The 24,009-nt window shown below is 42.3% G+C and overlaps 2 protein-coding genes across 3 annotated transcripts; one reads left to right on the top strand and one right to left on the bottom strand.

Moving 5' to 3' along the window:
• Positions 1-1,940: 1,940 nt before the first annotated feature.
• On the bottom strand, positions 1,941-9,346 carry TERF2IP (TERF2 interacting protein). The gene is made up of 3 exons (XM_006193467.3): positions 8,557-9,346; positions 4,466-4,590; positions 1,941-3,178 (listed from the first exon to the last, which is right to left on the bottom strand). Exons 1-3 carry the CDS (start codon positions 9,230-9,232, stop codon positions 2,783-2,785), a joined length of 1,197 nt encoding a protein of 398 aa, XP_006193529.2. The 5' UTR covers positions 9,233-9,346; the 3' UTR covers positions 1,941-2,782.
• Positions 9,347-9,366: 20 nt separating this feature from the next.
• On the top strand, positions 9,367-23,040 carry KARS1 (lysyl-tRNA synthetase 1). 2 transcript variants are annotated; one of them, XM_014566665.2, is made up of 15 exons: positions 9,396-9,520; positions 11,799-11,978; positions 13,830-13,989; positions 14,941-15,106; positions 16,378-16,471; positions 16,832-17,018; positions 17,104-17,229; positions 18,387-18,506; positions 19,551-19,713; positions 19,821-19,994; positions 20,150-20,235; positions 20,554-20,639; positions 21,307-21,433; positions 22,073-22,216; positions 22,760-23,040. In XM_014566665.2, the coding sequence occupies exons 2-15, from the start codon at positions 11,833-11,835 to the stop codon at positions 22,856-22,858; spliced, it is 1,878 nt and encodes a 625-aa protein (XP_014422151.1). In that variant the 5' UTR covers positions 9,396-9,520; positions 11,799-11,832; the 3' UTR covers positions 22,859-23,040. The 2 variants fall into 2 exon arrangements, with proteins under 2 accessions (XP_032342673.1, XP_014422151.1); XM_032486782.1 differs by lacking the exon at positions 11,799-11,978 and having other exon boundaries at positions 9,367-9,520.
• Positions 23,041-24,009: the final 969 nt, after the last annotated feature.

Here is a 24,009-nt window from a genome sequence, read left to right as displayed (position 1 = left end):
GGGCTTCTAAGAAAGGCTGCCCACCAGTAAAGGAGGAAACTCTCCCTCTTCTGCTGTTGGAGCTGTAGCAGCCACCTTTCAACCACAAGGGAAGTAGCTTACAGGACAAGCTAAGGATGGCAGAGCAGAAAAATAGAAACTTGAAGCCACCCTACCTCAGGACTTCTTGTTATATATACAAGATATAAATCCCCTTATTGATTAAAGTCCTTTAAAGTTAGGTTTTCCGTTACATGCAACAAAGTACACCTTACCGATACAGCCAGGGGGCTTAAGATCCAGCAAATAACATCAGTCCAAAAGCGAAAGAGAATCAGAACAATTCAAACAGCAGCTTAAACTTTTAAAATTCAACTGTACCTGCTTAAAAGGAATAGAGCACAGAAGGAAACAGTATCAGAAACATAGCCCACTGCTGCAAAGAGAAGACAGAATGTTTCTGCCACTCATGAAGTTGTACAGGTTATTTAAGGCCTAGAAAATGTCAAAAGCTGGAATAAGGGGGAGCCAGGAGGTAATAGTGAGGAAGTTTCAGAATTCAAAAGCTAAAATGAGTAAGAAATGTCTCCCAAATCACAGGCAGAGAAGCAAAGTCAGACTCATGAAGTCAAGGAAAGAAAACCCAAAGAACAAGAATCTGGCAGCTCAAGGCAGAAGTATCTCAACTTTAGGATATGGTAGTCTGGAGCAGATGCAGCCATAGCTCAATGCCATTAACCATGAAGGCCCAATTCATTTCCCCCGCTTAGATTTGTGCTGCCAAAAATACTTCTGAAAATTTGTTTTCCCACATATACCTCCCAACCCAAGAGATGAAATGACCAGAGAAATTACAAAACCAGGTATTTGAAAATTACTGGTTTATAATGAACACTGTAGGTTGTTACATGTTTTGGTTTAAACATGTCTTCTGGGAGTCTGGGTATAATAAATCAGACCCTTTTGCATATGACTGACAAAACTGGAATTTCTCACTCTGTAAAATCAATAGGCTGTGGTGACTTTACTGAGGTACAGACACGCTAGATGACATTTCTGTTTCCTACCTAAAGCAATGATCTTCAACCACCCTGGAGTCACATCACAATAGAGAACACATTTTAATTAAATACCCACCACCCCACCACCCAATCCCTCCCAATCCCCATTTAAATGACTCACTACTGTAGTGAGCTACAGTTATTACCAAGAGTGTGTTGTATCCTTCCAATGCGCTAAGGAGGAGGGAAAGGTTAAGTGCTTTGATTTAGGCTGGGTTCCCCCAGAAGCAGACTCTTAGGAAAGAATCTGAGTGTAACTGATGATTCCAGGATGCACTAGTATGAAAGGAGGGATGTGAAATAAGAGAAAGAGGCCTGTGCAGGTACATTCATACCATTCTGGGCATGTGCATATGAATACCACATGCTTTCTTCTAGTGGCAGCCTCTAAAAGATGGTATGGAAACCACTGTCTGACTCAAGGGGTTACTAAAATATTCAGCTGTCATTTCTCTGGTCAGCAAAGCAACTGGGTTTGCATCCTGATTCCCATTCACCATTAGCTGAAAGCCGCTCTCAGAGGCATTAACTCCAGAGCACATCGAGCAGAGACAGAACCTCAAGCAGATGCTTACCACAGGACTCCTGTTGAGGGCATGTGCTGGAACGGTGAGCACTCGGGATCTCGGAAGGGCAATGACACCTTCTGTTACACACCTGATGGTTCCTTATTGGCTTCTCTCCCCTTTGGCTCTCAGCAGGTCACCTTGTTATGCCATCTTTCAGTCCTTGGCACAGATCTCTTTGCTCCATCCAGAAGAAACAGATTCTTTCTAGTGGCCTACTAGCTCTAAAGTGGAACCCCTTATTAGTTCTAATTACTAAGAGCCAAAAATGTTAGTTCCTTTATGGTTTTTATAACTAAAAAGGTTCTGTGAATACAATCAAAGAAAACACTTATTGGAGACTCAAATACAAAGTTCTATTTATTTTCAATAATGAAAGCAACACAACAAAGAAGAATTAATCCTCTAATTTTTAAATCTAATAGTCTTTAGCACAAAACTATCCTCAATAAATAAAAACACATTACTAAGTACCCACGCATACTTTTCTCAAGACTCTCTATAGTTTTGTGTGTGTTTTAAACACAACTGGACGGTAGGTAAAGAAACACATGCTAGAGACTTAACCAACCCAGACTCGAAGAAAAGAAGAGCCAAGAACAGGGTCCCCAAATATCAAGTTGGCAAAAGGAATATGGAGTTTTCAAAGCAGTCTAGAAATCAGAGCTCACTGGAGGATACAAGGGTTTGGGACAGTCAATGTTCAGGGCACTGTAATTAAATCTTTCCACATTTCTAGATTCTTAATTTGGAATCTATCACAATCCAGAGGAGCTTCTGCCAAAGGATAGGAGGCTCTTTATTCATGCTGCCTAAAAAGACCCATCTAATTTTCCTCCTTTGATTTTGTCACTCCTGTCACCAATATAGCAAGGATTCCATTCCAAAAAAGGATTACTACTATGTAGACCAATCTCTCTCTGGTTTCAATTTTCCTTTCATAAACACACTGATAACTGCCAGGGACAGCTCTAAATATATCCACTTTCTTTTATTTTTATCCTCCTACACAACTCTGCTTAGCTACAAAATCTAGGACTCACAGAGCAACAGCAGCATTGGTCGAAAGATAAGGTCATTTCCAACGTAAGAATCTCTGAAGTTCAATGGTCACAAATTTTTTTTTGAATGCCTTACCTGCCACACATTTTTTCTTTTCTCATTATCTTGTGCCAATTATTTCTTGCGAAATTCAATCCTCCGAGCTACATTCTGAGCACCAAATTTTTTGACCAATGCATCTCGGGTACTCTCATCATCTTTTTGCAAATCTAAGTCATCCTGTCGGGACCAAATGGGATACCCATCAGCCCTTTGACCAGACTCTAAAAAGGAGGAAGTAGCCTCCAGCTCACCACTATTTTTTAGGAAGGCCTGTGTAACTGTTGACAGATCCAAGTTAAACTTTTCCATTAACTGCCGGATGATCTTAATGGCAGCTCCCACCTCTGGTGCAGAAACTTTCTCTTCTTCCTCCTCCTCATCAGGCTGTGTTTCTGAGTCTTCCTCAGGTGTAGGTGGATCGTCATCACACATTGTTATGTGTATTTCAAAATCAGGGCTCTCGTCCACCTAGAGAAAGTGATAAACACGACCAGTTCCTAATTACCAATCACGAACACTTACTCTTACAATATGTGGTCTCTCCCAACTACCACCTCCTTGCTCTTTTCACCCCAATGACTCTAGACATCCTTCAGTTCCTCTAATGTGCTATGTTTCTTCTTATATTTACTCATGTTGGATGTGTGCGCATATGTGGATTTATGTGTATATAAAGATATGTGCGTGAGGGTAAGGGGGAGAATGTGTATGGAGTTTATATGTGCCTGTGTGTGCATATGAATGTATATATGTGCATGCGTGATTAACTATGGTATTTCAACAGAATATAAGCTACACTAAATATGAAAAATATATGTATATGCATACATCTGTGTACATATCTACGCATTAGATTATTTGTTAAAAATTTGACTTCACTCTCAGATTATAAGCTCCATAAGGGCAGGAACTATATTTGTTTTGCTCATCACCACATCTTCAGTGCAGACCAATGCCTTCAAATAAGAAGTACTCAAAAAACACTGCTGTATGACTACATTAAGGCCTCCATGCTGTACTATATTTAGGCACATTACAAAGCAGGTATGTGAGAAGAGACCTATGTAAGCCATATTTGAGGGTTGTTGAGAGTACTTGAAAGTTTTTGGAAAATGAACCAACTTTCAATTAAATGAACTTTAAATTATTTTCCTATTTTAGACTGGGCCTAACCATTTTCCTTGGTGTTAGTAAGAAAAGTTAATGGATCTTTTTTCTTAGAGAAATATGCAAGTATAATTCAGATTTACTACTCATTATTTTATGATTGCCTTTCTCTATGATTAAATGTGGGGTTCGAAAAAGTATTAGAAGCTAACTAAATATGGAAGAGCTAAAAAAGTCTAAAAAAGCTTCAAGTACACAAAAAAAGCTAAAACTGCTTTATAAAAAAAAAATTAAACTCTTTAAGAAATTACGTATTTTTACCTGAAAAGCACAAAAACAATTTTAAAAACAAATTTAAAATCTGTCATCTTAACTTAAAAAAACTTACACTGAGATCAAACTATTCAAAATGAGATCCTTTATACTGTTTAAAAATAATTCTCCCCAATCTTTCTCCCTCTTCCCCTCCTTAAATTGTCCTCCAAAAACTAAAAGCTACATGCCTGAAACCTAGATCAGTCCCACTTTCCATTGTTTTCTTTCATCGTGAACTTCTCTTGTACCTTTCTGAGCCTCAAATGGGATGAGCAATTTCAAAGAGGAGAATGGATGTAGGGGAAAAATATGAGTTAAATCTAGTTAACATACCACAATCTCCTCAAACTCCCGGGTAGCTTCTACAAGCATCTTTTTGACTGCTTCTTCATTCTCCTTGATCTCTTCTTTTACAAATTCTTCTTCAGGCAAGTCTGGAGTTCGCTTATTCTGTGGTTCTATTAAAGAGAACAGCACCAGATTTGAATTAACCTCTTACAGAAACCAGAAATACAGTAAACACTTTATGAGCTCTGGGCCAGAAGTGAGCCCACTTTTTTTCTATTAGAATTAGAAGACAACTGATTCTGAGCAGAAGGGTAAGAAAAACATAAGACACACATGTTGAATAATTTCTACTCTCACTTCTGAAAAGTTGTACTATAAAAATGGTGATATTTTCCTAAGTTCTAATATGTAAAATAAAAATATTCCAAGCTAATTAATTTTTTGATTTTTACTTATAGATTTTGCAAATTAACAAAACTGTGCTATAAATTGGGTTCTCTGGAAAGCAGATCCTGAGATGGAGATCAACATGTAAGGTGCTGATTAGGAAGTCTTCCTGGAGAAACACCTGCTGAAGAGAAGAAAGCAGGAGTGGGCAGAGAAGTTGAGCTGTGAAAGAGTTCCAACAAGGTCTCAAATGAAACCATAGAGAAGCCTGAAGCTAAGAAGGCTCTTCAGAGTTGACCTAGTTGGGGCAAGGGAGTCAAGATGTTGTAATGTTGCATAGATCAGTCACTGGATGCTAGCTTAAGATGACAGGGCCTTGGGTAAGGTAGCTCTCCTAGCTGAAGACAGATGTGGGTGGGGAGGAGGTGTCTATCACAATCTACCACATACCGTGTACAGAAAGGAGGGCATTCGAAGGCTAAACATCCTCCTGCTTCCCTTTTACTCTTTGTTCTCTGAGAATTTAACTCTGCTCTTTTCCACTTAACATAAACTGACTACTAAAGGGCAACACGAGGGACTTTTTTGTGATGGAACTATTCTTAATCCTGATTTTGGTGACAGTTACACAAATCTATACACGTGTTAAAACCCGTAACTGGAAAACTGTATGGCAGCCCCTCAAATTATTAAACATATAATTACCAAATGATACAGCAATTCCACTTGAGTCTACTCCCCAAAAATGAAAGCAGGGTCTCAAACAGATATTATACACCCATACCATAGCAGCATTATTCACAACAGCCAAGATGTGGAAACAACCTAAGTGTCCACCAATGGATGAATGGATAAACAAAATGTGGTAATAAAGTAGAATATTTTCCCACCTGAAAAAGAAATGAAATTCTCACACGTGCTATAACATGGATTAGCCTTGACATTAAGTAAAGAAAGCCAGGTACAAAAGGATAAACAGTGTATGATTCCACTCACATGAGGTATCTAAAGATCAAATTCAAAAGACAGAGAGCAGAATGGTGGTTGCCAGGGGCTGGGGAAGGGAAGAATGGGGGTTGGTGTTTAATGGGTACGAGTTTCAGCTCTGGAAGATGAAAATGTTCCAGATGTGGATGGTGGTAACAACAGCATCACATGTGAATGTACTTAATGCTACTGAACTGAACACTTAAAAAAATGACTCAAATGGTAAATTTTATGCAATGTATGTTTTATAATAAAAATTTTTTAATTTTAAATACGTAATTGTATATCAAAATAAGTCAATTTTATCTTACATAAATTTTTAAAAAGAAGCCTTATCTTTTAGTAATACAAGCTGAAATAGATAAAATGGGATGATTCCTGGCACTGGCTTCAAAATAATCCCAGAAGTCAGGATGAAAGGTACAGACGAAAAACTTGGTCATGAACTATAATCAGGTGAAGTTGGGTGATGAGTACTTGCAGTATAGTTTACTATACTATTTTTTCTACTTCTGTAAATGTTTAAAATTTTCTATAATATAAAGTAGAAACAAATTATGGCTCACAAAATAAAACACAATGCAATGAACAAGAAAAAAACGAGGCAAATAATGTACACACAAAACCTTCAAGATCTATTAAGTTAAAAAAAGAAAGCAAACTGCAGAACTAACTGATATCTAGTGTGCTAGTGTTACTATGAGCAAAAGGACATGGACTGGGGATGATACAATCAGTGGGTGTCTCTGGGGATGGAGGCAGGGGAGGGGGTGGGGAGCAGGGAGACTTACTTTTCATTATGTACTCTTTTACATCCTGAGCATATCTGTAAGGTAAATTCTTAGGAGCAGTAGTACCATGTTTAAGAAAACACACATTTTAAATGTTGTCAGATGGTATCAAAATTCCCTTCAAAAAATTTTACCAATTTCCTTCTATTAATAATGTAGGAGTGTACTCGTTTTCTATACCTCATTAACTCAGGTCGTTACCCATTCTGTCAATTTTTGCCAATCTGACGGATAAAATATGGTATTCCCTTGCTCTGATTACTTTTCTGAAAAAGTACCACCACACACATTTATTTCCATGGGTTCAGAAGTCCAGGCATGGCTTGTATTGGTCCTCTGCTCAGGATCTAATTTATTTTTACTTAATAACAGTATTTCTCTACTTGCTTATTAGTCATTTATTGACTTCCTTTTCTGGAAATTTCCTGTTCCATTTCTTTTAGTCATCTTTCTAGTAGTTTTTCTTTTACTTACTAACTTCCGCAAGCTCTTTGGACATTAAGGAAATTAACTCTGTTGCAATGTATTGGAAATATTTTCCAGTTTGTCCTCTGGCTTTATCAAGAGTAGCTTTCAATTTTAAGTAATCAAATACGTTTTCTTAGTTTTCCTGGTTTCAGGACTATCAACACACTACTATTATAAAGGACATTTATCCACATTTTCTCCTGATCACTTTAGGATTTTAATTTTTACATTTAAATATGTGACCATCAAAACACTGATAGGGTGAATCCAGATTAATCTTGTCCCAAGTTCCAACTGGTCCACCAGCCATCTCCACACCGCTGACTTAAAATCAAGTCCCTACATGATCTCCTTCACCTGTACACATAGCCCTGTCCTCTCTCCTAGAACTCTCCCTCTTGCTTACTCCATTCCAGCCACACTGATCTGTTGCTACAAGAACACATCAGCCAAACTCCCACCTCAGGACCTTTGCACTTAGTATTCCCTCAGCCTGGAACACTCCCTCAGATAATCACCTGGCTACATCTTTCATTTCCTTTTCTCTCTACTCATGTTTTCAGCTTGTAATAGTAACTTTCGCTTCTTACCCAGCAGAAAACAACCTCCTCCTCAGTCCCAACCCTGAATTATTTTTCTGTATAGCACTTACCACTGCCTAGCTGGCGTGTTTAGCTCCATGGCCACAGAAATTTATATTTATTGTTATATGCCAGCAGGATAGGTGTCTAGCACTCAAATATCTGTTCAATGAATCAATCTCAAATGTCACTTTACCAAAACTCCTATTAAGCATACTGAACAGGAGAAAATAGAGTTTACCTCCCCAGACTTCAACTGTTATGCAGAGCAGCCACATGCGAGAGAAGGAAAGTGGGAAAGAAATAGGCCTCATTAAACAAGAGTCTGTCCGTTTAAGCTGTCAATATCCGTTCTATCAGAAGCGAAGCACCTTAACAGCTTTGCACAGTTCTATCACACCTGAATCCCAACAGTCAACTGCTTTAAAAACTCACTTTACCTGAGCGAAAGCAGAAGTGACTTCCAATTGTTGAGAACTTTCTTATGTGAGTATGCATTCATTTAACCTAAGATATTAAAACATCTTAGGCCGACATAGCTTTAAAACGGCCTATATTCAATCTACCCGAATACAGGAAAAATATTTTTTAAAACGAGTCTGTGAAATATCTCTGAAAAGATACCAAAGAGGCTGGTTTCCCGTTGCCTATGGGGGGGAAAACTGCGTAGCTGGTGGGCAGGAAACGGGAGAATTTTCCATATTTTTTGTACCTTTTGAATATCGGATCACGTTAATTATTGGAAAAGTGAATTAAAGAGATTAGAAAACGGTACAATCTTACCCCGATATCAAGGGGGGGGGGGGCCTGGGCGATGTTACCAAAGACGCCAACATGGACGCCGGAAGGTAGGGAGATCCCCGCCCCCGCCCCAGCACAGGCGACAGCCGGGGGCCCGCGCGCTCGCAGCCGCAGGCCTCACCCCCGCTATCAGCAGCCTCAGGGTCTTGCTCAGCTTTCCGCTTGAGTTTCTGGGAGGAGGGGCTCACTGGGGCCTCCCCCAACAGATACTTATGCTCCTGGCCCCGCAGGCGCTTGAGGTAGCGGTCCTTCAGGGACTGCCACGAGTGCTGGGTGAGCGAGCTCTTCTCCATCGCTTTCCATAAGGCGTTGCCCGTGACGGAGCTGGGCGAGCGGGCATGTTCCTTCACGTAGGTCAAGATGGCCACGTCGTCCGCGTCCGTGAAGACCATACGCCCCGTGTGCGGCTGCGGCTCGGGCTCCGCGACGGCGGCGGCCCCGGCCTGAGCCCCGGGCTTCGACGCTGGGGCCTGGTCGGCCGACGGAGCTGGGCCCAACCGGTAGGCCTCCAAGTCGAGCTTCTCATTGCGCTCCACGCAGTCTAGGATGTACTGCGTAGAGATGAAGTCGCCCGAGGCCTCGGCCGCCGCCTCCCCGGGCTGGGCCAGCAGCACCGCGCCGGGCTCCTGCACCCGGCACAGGGTGCCACCGCCGTGCAGAATGAGCGTCGAGAGCCGGCGCTTCGCTGGGCTGGGTCGTACGTAGAAAGACATGGAGCTGCCATCCTCCCTCACGAACAGAGTCGACGAATGGGTGGGCCCATTGGGGTCTTTGCCCAAATCCATCGCCTCCGCCATAGCTGACGCCGGGCACCAGAAAAGCTGCCCCCTAACGAGCGTCTGGAGCACCGACCCCACTGACGGAGGGAACGCTTCAGACGCCGCGGCCGCGAATCCCCACACTGCGCCTGCGCGGCAACTGCGCGCGAAAAGTGCCCGCCCCCAGGAAGAGGCGGGGCTTCAGAGCGTGACCCGGAAATAGCTTTGCGACCCTTATCCTCTTTAGGTCCAGCCCTCTGGGAAGATGGCAGCAGTGCAGGCGGCTGAAGTTAAAGTAGACGGCGGCGAGCCGAAACTGAGCAAAAAGTAAGTGTCGCTGCGGATCATTAAAACCTTTGCTGTCGGAGAGACTGGACTAGGAAGCGCTTCGAGGCTCTGGCCAAGGCGGCTGTGCCTGGGACCTTCCTGCTGGTTCTCGTGGGTACGGACACGCTGGGACGTAGCCGCTACGCCCTGAAACTACTTCCCAGGATGCCCGGGTGCACCCGCGCCGGCTGAGTCCTTCCTCCCTGTAGTACTCTTGGAGTAAGAGAATGCGGAGAACTGGGCGGTGACAGAGAAAAGGGAAATTTACTCCTTTCCTCCGAGAAATGCTTTATTATTGAGCCACGCCCAGGTAAAGAAGTTGGAGAAAAGTTAAATACCCTAGCTTTTCAGAAAGACCTTCACATTTCCCTTGGCCTCATCAAGGCCTTTCTGACCCTTTTGTACTAGAGGGGTCCGTTCTAAAACTGTGCCTTGCACTTATTCATATGGGTTAGTCGAAGGACTTGTGAGTATGGAGTCCAGTCACCATTGTCTAGCAGTAGGGACTGTCTTACTCAGCTGGGTACACCAGGCTGCACTTAGCACTGCTGGATGTATCTTTCCTTGATAACCCCAAATCCTTGGAGTATGAAGGTAAATATAAAATCAAAATTAGCCGCCCTTTCGCTAACTGTATCTTATATTCTTTAAGTATTACACTCCTTGTCACCGCAGTTCGTCATAGAATATAGGCAGTGATTTGAGCGACTGTTTCCTCAGTACTTCCAAGGATAGGACATAAATGTAATACCGTTCCAGAGGCATAGGAGAGAAGTTAGTTTATTGCATGTAATGGCTGCTTTAGTGCATTAGGGCTCACTCAGTTCTTCTGGAATCCTGATGGAATTGCACTTAGCTAATAAAAATTGATGTTTCCTTTTGTGTGTCTGAGTTTATGCTTCATATTTTAGGAAAATGGGAAAGGAAATATCTAAATTTATGGTTTGATAGCACCCTAATACATTGTTCTTCAGAGAATGTCTCATGGATCTCTATACAAGTTTGGAACCTGGCGTTGGACTTACACCTTTGGGAAGATTGAACTTTGATCTGCTACATCAGTGATTGAGTGTTAGGGTTGTAAACCACATATGCCTCCTATGCAGAGTCTCCAGTTGAGGGTATGATTTTAGGGTAAATTGAGGAAACTGACCAATTCCTTTCTGCTGATTTTTCTTAGATTAATTACAGCAACCACTTTTTAAAGCAGCTTTTTTGTGTTGGGCCCTATGCTAAAACTATACGGATTTTGTCTAATCTCGATAATAACCTCACAAGGGAAGTGTTAATGTCCGTTTTTCAATTTAATAGACTGAGACTCTGGTGATTAAATGCATTGCTGAAATGTGTATGCCTAAAGTTTGGTCCATCACTGATCCAAAGCTCGGGAGTAGATATCTAAAATCCAGTCTATAATTCCACAATTCATACTCTATACTGACTGCACCATAGCTCCTCATGTGTATGAGAATCTGCTGTTGATGTTCATTTCTCTAGTAACTATATAGACTAAAATAATTTTTTATGGTTACTATTTCCTTCTATTTCTTAATTGTTCTTGGAACTTCCTTGGTCTGAATCTTTAGTGAGCACCATCTTATGCCAGTTATTCTCTCCAACTTTAAAAACAGATGGGCTGCCTGCCAGGCAACTCACTCGCAAATGAAAGGCCAAATTTATTTTAATGCAGTAAAGAACATGGTCCCTGTCATTGTTGCCTTCCAGTGTTAATGTATAATTGTAATGTAGCCTAAGACTCTTTCTGAAATTCTTTCCTCCTTGTTCCTAGAACCCCAAACAAGTCTTGTCCTTGACTCGGTTGCTTTTGTGTGGTTTGTTTTTAGCTTCATCTAGAATTTGCTGTTGATAGTGACATTTTACATGCTTCCCATTTGCCTTCTTTGGCCAGATATTTCATCTCCAAGAGAGAAACCACATATAAGAGGCTTCAGATTCGCTGCCTCATGCCCTGTCTCCCATTTTCTAGAATATTGTGATCATTTCTACCTATGAACCATAGATTGACTTGCTGTTAACTTCTGACCCTGGATATGCACCTTTTTACCATAGCCAGGACTGAGAACATTGTAAGTTACAGTTACAGCTCAGTGAGTGTTTGAGGACTGCTGTCAGTTGAGAGGGTCCTATGTAAAATGGGACGCTGAAAGGTTTTGTGACCTCCCCCTCTCCCGCACCCAAACCATAAGAGTAGGAGTGCTGGTTGGGAGTATGTGTACTATCTGTCCATCTGACACCACATCTCTGTGTTTCCTGGTAGGTGGTGGTAATCGGTAGTTCCAGGGTGTTCTGCCATGTTGACGCAAGCTGCTATAAGGCTTGTTAGGGGGTCCCTGCACCAAACCTCCTGGGCACAGTGGGGGCAGAGGGAGCTGCGCCTGCGTCAACTTGCTCCTTTCACAGCGATTCACAAGGACAAGCCACTTTCTGATAAAAGAAGGTTGGTGCTTATTACCTTCTTTATTGCTCTGGGAGCAAAAATCCTTCCCTTGCTTAGTTTCTTTTCTGTTAAGCCTCTGGCTAAGTCTTTGGACTCGTTGCTAAGGAAACAGCCCTGCTACCTACCAAAACCAATAGTCCCTTCTCATTTTCTAATTAATAAATTCAAATTCTCACCCCATAGATCCTTGAGATGACTTTTGGGTCTTATTCTAGAACAGTGCTGAAAACAAAACCCTCTATGAATAAATTATGAAATAATTAATGCAAGTTATTTTCTATTTTCCCTTCCCTGTCTTTCTGGAATTTTTTTATCCCTGAGATTAATTTGGTTTCTAGTTCTTACCCCTGGTACCTTTTTTGAATTATTCTTATGGTTGATTTGATTTAAAGAGCAATATCTAGTTGAATGGAAAACAGGTTTATTATGTTAACACTGGGAAGAACCTTAGATGCCCGCTGACTGAATTACAGCACAGTAGGCCTAGCACACTATTCTGGAAAGGTGGCTTCACAACAGCTACAAAACAGGTTATATGCAGACAGAGACCCCCTACTTTGAGGTCCTTGGAGTCAGTTTTCTTTCTTAAAAGATGATCATTTCAAATCTCCAATTAAGTTTTTTTAATTGAATTATTCTAATTTCATAGATAATTAAGAATGTGCCCTGAAGCCAGACAATATGCAAACCTGACTAAGGATCATTTGCCATGTTTCATTGGTGGTTTGAAAGAATGATCAATTCTGTTTGAAAAATGAGGCTATCTATTGTTCTCTACCCAAGTCTCTTTGGCTTCTGGGTTCAGATAGCAAGATTTCAAATTATTTAAACTTAAGTTGTACAAATTGCTTCAGTGTTTGAGTCTCAGTGACAAGACAAGAATCAAGAGTTTGCATTGTGAGAGATTTGACCAGAAATTTATCCAAATCTGTAAGGTTTCTGTCTTGGAGGCAGAGAGTGAAGGGTTCAGATAGTGAAGGATCTCTAGAATAGCTCACATTTACATGCTTATCATCTCAATCTTCACAGGAACATTTGGGGAGGGGAGTGCTTATTATTTTACCGAGAGGGAGAAATTAAGTCACTTGCCCAAGGTCACATAATGGGTAGGGAGGTGTGCTGGAATTTAGCTCCAGGCAGGCTAACTCTTAAGGTGGTATATCATCCCCTACGCTGTGCTGTTTTGTACGCTTTTCTACCCCATTTGTTGACAAAATAAGGCTCCACTGGGGAGAGTGAGGCAATGCTGAGGGCCATTGCCAATGCGTTGATCGATGCTCAGAGCTTGTCAGTGGAGTGTCTTCTCGGACTCTGAAGAGCCACATCTCCCTCACCCCACCCCACACTAACCCACAACCGAAGAGGAGGGAAGTGACAGGCAGAGCTGCTAGAGATTTTGCCTTATCACACATCAGATCTGATGTTCTAGGAACTTCGTATTCTGCAGAGGATACCAGACAACTAAGATTCAGTCCCTGACCTCAAGGGGGGTCATGAGCCTAATTAGCTTGAGAAAAGCCTATCTTGCTGATTTTCTGGAAACCCTTTTTCCTATTCTGTGTATCAACTAACATGTAAGGTTTTCTTTGTCCTGTTGTATCTTGATTTTTAGTTGGGATCTAATGCCGAGGACCTCAGACTGGAAAAAAGAGACTGAGAAAGATTATTCTAATCTTACCTTTCCCCTGTCTCTTATACTATAGAGTTTAGTGACTAAGAGACTAACTGGGGGCATAGAACTGGGCAAGAGCATTTCCCTCAGGCTGTTCATATTTGATAAGTGGCTGTGGGGCAGAACATAGAGGACTCTTCAGGCACCTGTCACATTGAACATGTTTATCTTCCCAACAGTGAGCTAAAGAGACGCCTGAAAGCTGAGAAGAAAATAGCAGAGAAGGAGGCCAAGCAGAAGGAGCTCAGTGAGAAACAGCTAAGCCAGGCCACTGCTGCTGCCACCAGCCACACTGCTGACAATGGTGTGGGTACGGACGAGGAGAGCCTAGACCCTAATGTGAGTCCTCTGTACCACTGCCCTGACTGGGCACAGGGAAGCTTTGGATGAGGCTTATGGCAAATTCCTTGGGACCAGTCGGTAGGAGGGACAGTGACTAAGGAGATAAATAGGAGCTGGAACAGGCATCGGGCCCTGGGTCACTACAAATTGAGATGGCCCCCCACCACTCCATCGGGGTAAAGGCACAGGCCCTGTGCATTTTTCTTAATATTTGCAGACATTTGGGAGAATCCAGCACTTCCGGGTGACTGATTAATCTTCCTTGGAGGTAGCTCGGCCTTGTAGCAGCCCCAGAGAAAACATCTCCCTAAAGAGGGGCTAGGGTTTACTTTATACCAGAGATTGGCAAACTATGGCCCACAGGCCAAATCCACCACCACGTCCCATCCCCCCTCTCTGGTTTTATAAATAAAATTGTATTGAAACACAGCCATGCCCGTTTGTTTATATATGTCTAAGGCTGCTTTCACATGGTAGAGTTGAGTAGTTGCATCAGAAAATGTTTGCTGACCCCTGCTATGGAATATTCCCTTTTCACACCCCCCATGCCTATGGGCCTGTCCTGGAGAAAAGTCTGGTGCATGGCCAGGGGTAGGAAAGTAGAAAGATAAGTGACTCACCATGCAGATGCGTCCAAAAAGTAGTAGCCAGAGCCACCTCTACCAATTAAACTTACTATTTTAGGAAGAAGTCTGATTTTTCTTTTTGTTGAAGCTTGCATTTTGGAATTCTGGCCTTCACTTCCAGCTATGGATCTGGCCACCCTGCATATTTTTTAAGTGCAAATCTTATTCCATATACAATCCTGTGATTTCAAGGGTGCAGAGGGCTTGGTTAAAGAAACCTTAGTGTTTGGGGGCCCCTCTAAGGCAAAACACAGTGCCCTGCTAGGTGGATCACTGGTCTGATCAAGTTCAACTTCTCAAAAACTTTTTTTTTTTCTAACAGCAATACTACAAGATCCGTAGCCAAGCAGTCCAACAAATGAAGGTTAATGGGGAAGACCCATACCCACACAAATTCCACGTAGACATCTCACTCACTCACTTCATCCAAGAATACAGTCACCTGCAGCCTGGGGACCACCTGACTGACATCACCTTAAAGGTGGCAGGTAGGAAGACTCCCTGGAAGTTTACTGAGATCCCACAGAGGCAGGTCTCTCCAGTTGCACAAAGGAAGATCTGAGGTGGTCTTGCTCTCAACTAGCCTGGGTCTGAGGCTACTTTACTAGGGATGGTGCCAGTATGTCTGTTCAGAAACTAAAGCAGCCCTGAGGCATGAGGTCACATTCCAATGGTGATGCTACAGAGAAAGGGGCTTTCTCTGTGGGAGACTCCTGGCCTGATGCTGCTACTTGCTCGTATTCTTTATGAAGACTTCCCTTCATCAGTGGGAGCCATGGCCTTGAGCTCCTAAAAATTCTAGTCTGTGTCCTGAGACTGCTTTACACTAGACTATATTTCTGGAAAGCTTATTTTGGAGTTTAATCTCTGTAGGATTTTCTCCTTAATTTTAAAAGAAAAAAATAAATCCTGTCTTTCATTTGTACCCCTACTCCCCCAAAATAATAAGACTATTAATTGTAGAAAATTTACAATGTTGAAATGTTCAAAGAGGCATAGAGAAACAATTACCCATAATCCCACCACCTAGAGAGAACTGCCAATACTTAAATGGCCAAAAAATATATTTTTCTTTAAAGTCCAGTGATTTTACTAAAATATGTCTTGATGTTAGTTATTCTGGATTAGTATTCTTGGGTACACAGTGTGCCCATTAAATATGTATCTTGAAGTCTTTTACTTTAGGAATTTTTTCTTGAATATAATTTTTTGTATCATTTATTGCTTAGGTTTACTTTTGGGACTTTCTATATGTCGTATCTTTGCTTCTCAGTATTTGTCACTCTCAAATCCTTTTTATCTTTCTTTATACTTTGATTTTTAAATTTTATCCTCCTTTCCACTTTTTCTTAAGGTGTCATTTGTTGTGTTTATTCACTTTTATTTCCTTCTAGTTTAAGCTTCATTTCTGAGATGATTTTTTACTTTATTTCCACTTTTTTCACAGTTCACCTCATTTCTTAGTTTTTCTAATTCTGATTTGTGTTCTTTCACATTCTGTGTCATTTTCTTAATGTCTTTCAGCTCATTGTGAAATGGAATTTTGGTTCTGAGCGTGTCTTGAGTGTTTGCATTTTCCAGGGAGATGTTATCCTCCTTATTCTCTCTTTTGTTTTATTTAGTAACTTTGGTGTTTGGTTGCCCTAGTTTTATGTTGTTACATTTTTATGTGAGATTAGTTTTTCTGAACGTTAAAAGGAGCTTGGTTCAGATAGCTTTTCCAGCTTAACTGAGCTCCCTCTTGCTTTTCTTTCTCTAGGTAGGATCCATGCCAAAAGAGCTTCTGGGGGAAAGCTCATCTTCTATGACCTTCGAGGAGAGGGGGTCAAGTTGCAAGTCATGGCCAATTCCAGGTATATCGAGATACCCAGTTACAGGCCTTCCTAGGTTGGCCCAGCACAGCACAATTGGGAACAAAGGCCCATGTGGTTTTCTTTTTCTGTTGAAATTTAAAGTTAGAGGAAATGGCATATGGTTTGGTAAGGCTGAAAAGAGACTAAAAAGGCCATCTGGTCACTTAGAGAGTAATGACTGCTCTCAGATTGTGTAGCAGTTAAAAATAAAATACTTTTTAAGAATTGACCTTGAATCTTAGATTCTTCTTGGGCTCACATTGACTAGCTATTAACAGTTTAGTGAGGGTTCCAGCATAAACCAGTGGTCACTTTTAATTTGGGATATTGTGTATTGATTTGTATTTTCTTTTCACTCAGGAATTATAAGTCAGAAGAAGAATTTATTCGTATCAATAACAAACTGCGCCGGGGAGACATAATTGGCGTTCAGGGAAATCCTGGGAAAACCAAAAAGGGCGAACTGAGCATCATTCCCTATGAGATCACACTGCTGTCTCCGTGCTTGCACATGTTACCTCATCTTCACTTTGGCCTCAAAGACAAGGTAAGTTCTCAGTGCTTCCTCGCTCTGGTTTATCATCCATTGAATCAGGCGCATCAGTGATTTCTGTCTGTTACTTCTGATTTAGGAAACACGATATCGTCAGAGATACTTGGACTTGATCCTGAATGACTTTGTGAGGCAGAAATTTATCATCCGCTCTAAGATCATCACATATATAAGAAGTTTCTTGGACGAGCTGGGATTTCTGGAGGTGATTCAAAGTTCTTACCAGACATAATGAGCTGCCTTGCTGTGCTCACTTCCCTTCCCTTCTCCAGGGCATATCCTGTGTCAGTATCCTTCGTGCTCAATGAAAAGTCCCCTTTCTTGCCTTTGTCTTTGTTTCACCTTGTTTATTCAGTGCCCTGATTAGGAAGGTAGGACTGACTTCCAAGATAATGGACAAAGCATAGGGCCATCCACATGCTAACAAATGCCACATTCAATGTATTATTGACTCATCTTGTTTTGTAGCATTAAAATCTTTTTTTTTAATTTTATTTGTTTAAAATAATTGTTTAGGATAATTTTTAGAGTGAAGCTATTTAATATTTGTAATGGTATGAGAAAGGTGAGCCCATGTTACTGTAAAATAAATTCAAACAATAAAGAAATAAACAGAAGCAAAACTGAAAATCCCAGTTTTTCCAACTAACTTCCCTCCCCAAACTTGAATTTCAATATGTATCTTTCCATGCCATTTATTCTGCATATATACGTACACACCTGTGCATGTTGCAGGTGCATTTCACATGTAAATGTTCTGGAAGGTTTTTATTTTTTGCTTTAAACATAAAGGAAGTCACATCTTATTTATTGTAATGTACCTGCTTTCTCTCCCTGCTTCCCCAGATATATTCTGGAGCCCTGTGCATGCGTGCGTGTGTGTGTGTGTGTATTCATGTATATTCCTCTTTAATGCTGCGTAACTTATTTCCCCTATTAACAATTGAAGTTTCTGATTTTCTTCTATAATGTTGCAGTGAACGTCTCTGTGCACCTGTGCAGGTGTTTCTGTAGGATGGATTTCTAGAAGTGGAATAAGTCAAAGGATATAAACAGTTACGTTTTTAGTAAAATACTGCAAATTGAACTCAATAAAGGCTGCACCCATTTGAACTCCCACTTACAGCTTATGAAAGGTTACAGTACTACGTTAATGGTTTTTGGGATTAATAAAAAGAGACTATTCTAGAAAATCAAGCCATCTCTGTTTTTTGTCAAGCACCTGCACATTACTGTTGAACTCAACTTTTACTTAGGGACTACAGCAGAGTCAGAGACACTCATCACATGTGAAGCAAGAGCTGTCCCCAAGGCCTCTGATTTAAAGACCTCTGTCTGATGACTAAATTTTTCTGCTTTTAGATTGAAACTCCCATGATGAACATCATCCCTGGGGGAGCTGTGGCCAAGCCTTTTATCACCTACCACAATGAGCTGGACATGAACTTATATATGCGAATTGCCCCAGAACTCTACCATAAGGTAATCAGTAAGAAGGTGCCCTGTGTCTTTAGGGAAGCAGAAGGCTGGGAAACCATTGGCTAGACAAGTGCAGTCAGGAATAAGAGGAACAGTGAGGATTTAACAACCAGGAGAGTATTCTAATTTGTCAGGCTTTTGTGTGTTAAATTTCAAGAATTTCTCTACAAGATTAGTAGAGCAGTACAGGCCAGAGGCAAAGGGATTGTCCTTCCTAGGTGCACAGATCCTCCTGACCTACTCTGGTTCCCATAGCACTTTTAAATTTATAATCCTCCTTGGATTAAATCTGATTTTAGTCTTTTGTAGAAGAAAGAGTTGAACTCTGTCTGGAAGATGGAGATATCTTCAAATTAGCAGAAGAAATGGCAAAAACTGTCATTCAGGATTCTTAGCTGCCAGCAGAACCTGTAAAAACTAGTATTTACGCAAAAGAAAAATGTGTTCAAATACATAAGGAAGCTCACAATTTCCAGGAGGATCAGAGAATCAGGCTTGGAGACCATACAGCTAGGAATGATTCTGAATCATATCACTGAGCTGTTGCCGTGGAGAACCCAGTACTTTTCCACTCAACAGTTCACAGCTCATAATCCTGGCACTAGGCACAGGTCATTGCCATTAGGACCTTGGCGGTTACTACCTCTAAAAGCTAGATATCTCTGACTCTGTTCACCAGAAGGAGTTCTCTGCACTACCCACGTCCTATTTCCATGCTGAAGTCTCACAGATGTGTCTGGTTGATGAGGAACTTGAGTCACATGCCAACATCCTAATCCCAAAAGAGGCTTCTTTCTTAGAGAAGCTCACACTCACAAGATGGGGACACTCCAGACAAAGGAAGGGTTTTCAGTGATCCTGGGCAGCCAGACTGAATGATGACTGTCCACAAAGGCCTATAGAGAGTAGCGCATGCAGCATTTGGGTAGAGACCTGAAAGCAGGCCTTGAGCTGTGAAAGCCAAGTTACAGCTTTTGTAGACAGGAACTTTCCCAAGCCAGTCAGACAAGATTAGCTGCCATGTCCATGGTCATGTGTTGTTATTAGATGCTGGTGGTTGGTGGCATTGACCGGGTTTATGAAATTGGACGCCAGTTCCGGAATGAAGGAATTGATCTGACCCACAATCCCGAATTCACCACCTGTGAATTCTACATGGCCTATGCAGACTATCATGATCTCATGGAAATCACGGAGAAGATGATTTCAGGTGACCCTTCCTGCTGCCTTTGTCTTTCACACGTGTATGAAGGGCTGGTGTGCTGCTTTAATTGGACTTCCTGTTGGTGCTCTTTAAATGGCAAATTTCTTTCCCAGGGATGGTGAAGCACATTACAGGCAGTTACAAAGTCACCTACCATCCAGATGGCCCAGAGGGCCAAGCATGTGAGATTGACTTTACCCCACCCTTCCGGAAAATCAGCATGGTAGAAGAGCTTGAGAAAGCCCTGGACATGAAGCTGCCAGAAACTAACCTCTTTGAAACTGAAGGTAAAGTGATGCACTCTTCTGCTGTTGGGCCCTCCTTCCTGTTCAGCTCTGAATTAGTTAGGTCAGGGCTAGAATTTCCCATGCTGTTCTACTTATATACTTTTTAATGGGGTAGTGTGATGTCTTTTGTCTTAACTTGTACATTTGTATTACAGAAACTCGTAAAATTCTTGATGATATCTGTGTAGCAAAAGCTGTTGAATGTCCTCCACCTCGGACTACAGCCAGGCTCCTTGATAAGGTAAAAGGCCTCCCCTCCTCCAGTGCTCATGTCCCTGCTCCCCATGCAGGCAAATGCCACTGTGAGACTGAACTTCTGCAGCTTCACAAGACAGCTCAAAACAGAGAAAGAACAAGTTTTGAATTCCTGCTGTTCTAAGCTCTGTGCCAAATAGTTGTGTAGGTTACGTCAGTTAATCCTTACCCACCATTGAGAAGCTTAGGATAAACCCCTCTGGTATCAGGTGTAGGTAGGAGCCGAGTCCTCTTTCACCAAGACTGAGACCATCAAAATGCCATTTAGAAGGGATCTCTAGCTCTACTTTGCTTTTTCCTTAAGCTTGTCGGAGAGTTCTTGGAAGTCACGTGCATCAATCCTACATTCATCTGTGATCACCCGCAGATAATGAGCCCTCTGGCCAAATGGTAAGATAAAGCCTGGTGTTTCCCTTCCCTATTGCTGCATAATAACCTCAGAACTTAGTGGCATAAAACAGCAATTACTTCTCAGTGTGTTGTGGGTTCATTGGGTAGTCTTTCTGCTCTCTGTGGTGTTGGCTAGGGTAACTCAAGTGGCTTTTTTCAACTGGGAACTCTGCCAGGGCATCTTGCTTCTCCTCCACACGGGATCTGGGCCTCCCGAGCCTCTTCATGTGGGCTCTCTGGCAGCATAGCCAGGGCTTCCTTTCAGAGTGGCTGGGTTCCATGAGGAAGCATTCCAAAAGAATAAACCCTGGTGTGCAAATACCTATCAAGCTTCTGCCACCTCTGCCAATGTCCCATTGGCCAGAGCAAGTCTTATGGGCAGCCCAGAGTCAGAGTGGCAGGGACTACAGAAGGGCCTGAATCCAGTAGGTATGGTTCATTGTACCAGTCTACCACACAGGCCTCTTGTGAAGGTAATGAAAGCTTCCTTGTCTTTAACTCTCCTCACTATTGAACCAAATGATTGGGTGCCAAGAATGCGTGCAGGCTTCAGATCACAATCAGTAACACGTTTGAGTCAACCAGAATTCAGGAATTCTTGTGTTCATAACCAGATGTTCTTAGTGAACCTGCCTCTTCAGCCTCCCCTTTGGTCTCCTGTCCCCAGGCACCGCTCTAAAGAAGGTCTGACTGAACGCTTTGAGCTATTTGTCATGAAAAAGGAAATATGCAATGCCTACACTGAGCTGAATGACCCCATGCGACAGCGGCAGCTTTTTGAAGAACAGGCCAAGGTAAAGCAGGAGAGTGTGTGCCCACTCACCAGAAAACAGCAGCCTTAACCCTGGTCTGAGTCTTGTGCAACTCTTGGTGACCTCAGCAGAAATGAAAGATGAGAGTTACAGGCTTCACTGGAGGGAATCACATTTCAAGATGGAAAACTTGACTAGTTTTGGCCCTGGAATTTCTTCATAAACAGAGCTTAGGCGTGGGGAGTGTGGCACTTGTCTTGATGTATTAAGCAATTTTTCTTAGATGGTACATTTATTGAAGTGGCGTGGGGACAAGAAGACAGTGCCCACAGGCAGCTTGCACTAGCTCTGCCACTGATGGGAAGTCCCAGTACGTGGGAAAAAGACTGTCATCAGAGTCTGGAAATCAATTTCACTGGACTCCCAGAGCCCCAGGCAGTGGAAGTGTTTTCATTTTGCAGAGAAATTTGCATGTATTCTGAGGTAGAGTTCATCAGTCCTGACCTCCAGGTCTTTGAAAGAAAAGACTCCATCCTGGAGTTACTGGGAAACCAATTCCTGGCAAGTGCTGGGTGTCCAGAGCATCCCTGGAATGGTAATCCCTCTGAACATTTTAACTCGCTCACTCAGACACAGAGGGCACACCCTGGAACATTGTTGTGTGCTTCTCTCCTCTTCTAGGCCAAAGCTGCCGGGGATGATGAGGCCATGTTCATAGATGAAACCTTCTGCACCGCCCTAGAGTACGGGCTGCCCCCCACAGGTGGCTGGGGCATGGGCATCGACCGCGTTGCCATGTTTCTCACGGACTCCAATAACATCAAGGTACATGGCAGCCAGGGAGGAGTGCGCTGTGTTGGAGGCACAGCCTGGTGGGCCTGGAGCATAAAGAAAGGGCTTTGGGCTAGGAGGGAGGGCAGGCAGAGGAGTTACATATGTCTCCACAGGCGGAGGGTCAGAGCATCTGACCTCACAGGATTTGAGGGGTTTTTGCCTGAGGCAGAAGAAATTCTACTTGTTCAGCATTTCTTGAGGATCCAGGGAATGTGCTAGGCCCTCTACGCGCATTATCTCATTTACCTTAAGTCAGCCTGTGATGTGTGAAAGCAGTTGCTATCCCATGGTTATAGATGAAGAAGTCATATTTGAAGACTCTGTGTTTATTCCTTCTTTGATGTCGTGCCCCAGGCAGTGCTGTGCATTTGTTCTTTGCCCTCCTCTGTATCTGAGAGGGACTGAATTGAAATAAAAGAATGCAGGTCTCCAGATTTCGGTGGTAAAAATAACCACCAGAGGTGAAAGGAATGGGTGAATAGATGGGAGACAGAGAGTGTTCCTTAGCTTCAGAATGCGTTGTGTTTTCTGTAGGAAGTGCTTCTGTTTCCTGCCATGAAACCTGAAGACAAGAAAGAGAATGTCCCGACTACTGATACATCGGAAAGCACAGCACCCGGCACTTCTGTCTAGAAAACAATTGCAAGTCCTGTGACTCCAGCATCTTTGTGTTTCTGCAAAAGATCAAGGACTGTGAGAGGATTCCTGTGTGTATTGCTATGTGACTATCACAGTTCAGTTCAGCCATAAGAAGAGAGAAGAGGAATTAAGAATTCCTTTTTACTTCTTGTTACTAAATAAACCATTTGTCTCTACTCCTGTCTTATCACTTACTTTTGGAATGTCATCTTTTTTCTCAGACAGCTGCCTAATGAATGTTTAGCATTATACCACTCTGTTCATTTAACAAATTTATATTAATTTCTGCTCTGTGCCAGCCATTATTGTAAGGGGTTAGGGCCGCAGCAGTGAACAACAGTAAAGTTCCTACTTTCATGGAACTTAAACTCTTTAGGGGTGGGGTAGTGTTGGGGTGGGGGCAACTAAACATCCATATTATTTCTGGTAGTGATGCATACTAAGAAGAAAAATAGAGCAAGGTAAGGGGTCAAAGGTGCTATTAAAAAGAGGTGGATGGAGGTGGTGCTACTTTAAATATGTGGTCAAGGAAGATCTCTTCTAGTTGACATTTAAGTAGAGATCAGGACAGACATGGAGATCTGAGTGGAAGAGCGTGACGTGATCCAGACTAGAGGGCTACATTTTGAGGAACAGCAAAGGGATCTGGTATGGCTGGACAGGAGTTAGTAAAGGTCACTGAGGGGCCAGGTCTTGCAGGAACCTGTAAGCCAGGCAGAGGTTTTGAGATGTGAAGCCATTGGAAGGTTTCAAGTAGTGATTTTCAAAGATTGTTCTAGTTAGCAAATGGAGGGCAAGAGTGAAAGGGAGACACGTGGGCTGCGGAGAGGGAACAACTTAGCCTTGGGTGGTGTAAAACGATGGTGATGTTTACAAACCACTGGGCTTTGTCTGTGTTCCTGAAGTCAGCGGGATCTGCCAATGGGATGTGGGGTGTGAGAACAAGAATCGATTTCAAGGTTGGGGCCTGAACAACTGAAAAGTAAGAGTTGGCGTTGACTTGAGATGGAAAAAACTGAGAAAGTGCAGGTTGGAAAAGGAAGGTTGAGTGTATGGTTTTGGACGTATTAAATTTGGCATGCCTTTTAGACATCGGGTGGGACTAGTAAGGATGTTGAATAGTGTGAGTCTAGAGTATTCTTGTT

Source organism: Camelus ferus, chromosome 9 (assembly GCF_009834535.1).
Source record: "Camelus ferus isolate YT-003-E chromosome 9, BCGSAC_Cfer_1.0, whole genome shotgun sequence".
In the NCBI taxonomy this organism is placed as follows: domain Eukaryota; kingdom Metazoa; phylum Chordata; class Mammalia; order Artiodactyla; family Camelidae; genus Camelus; species Camelus ferus.
Note: the sequence above shows the minus strand (reverse complement) of the source record. Positions and strands in the feature narration are given on the sequence as shown.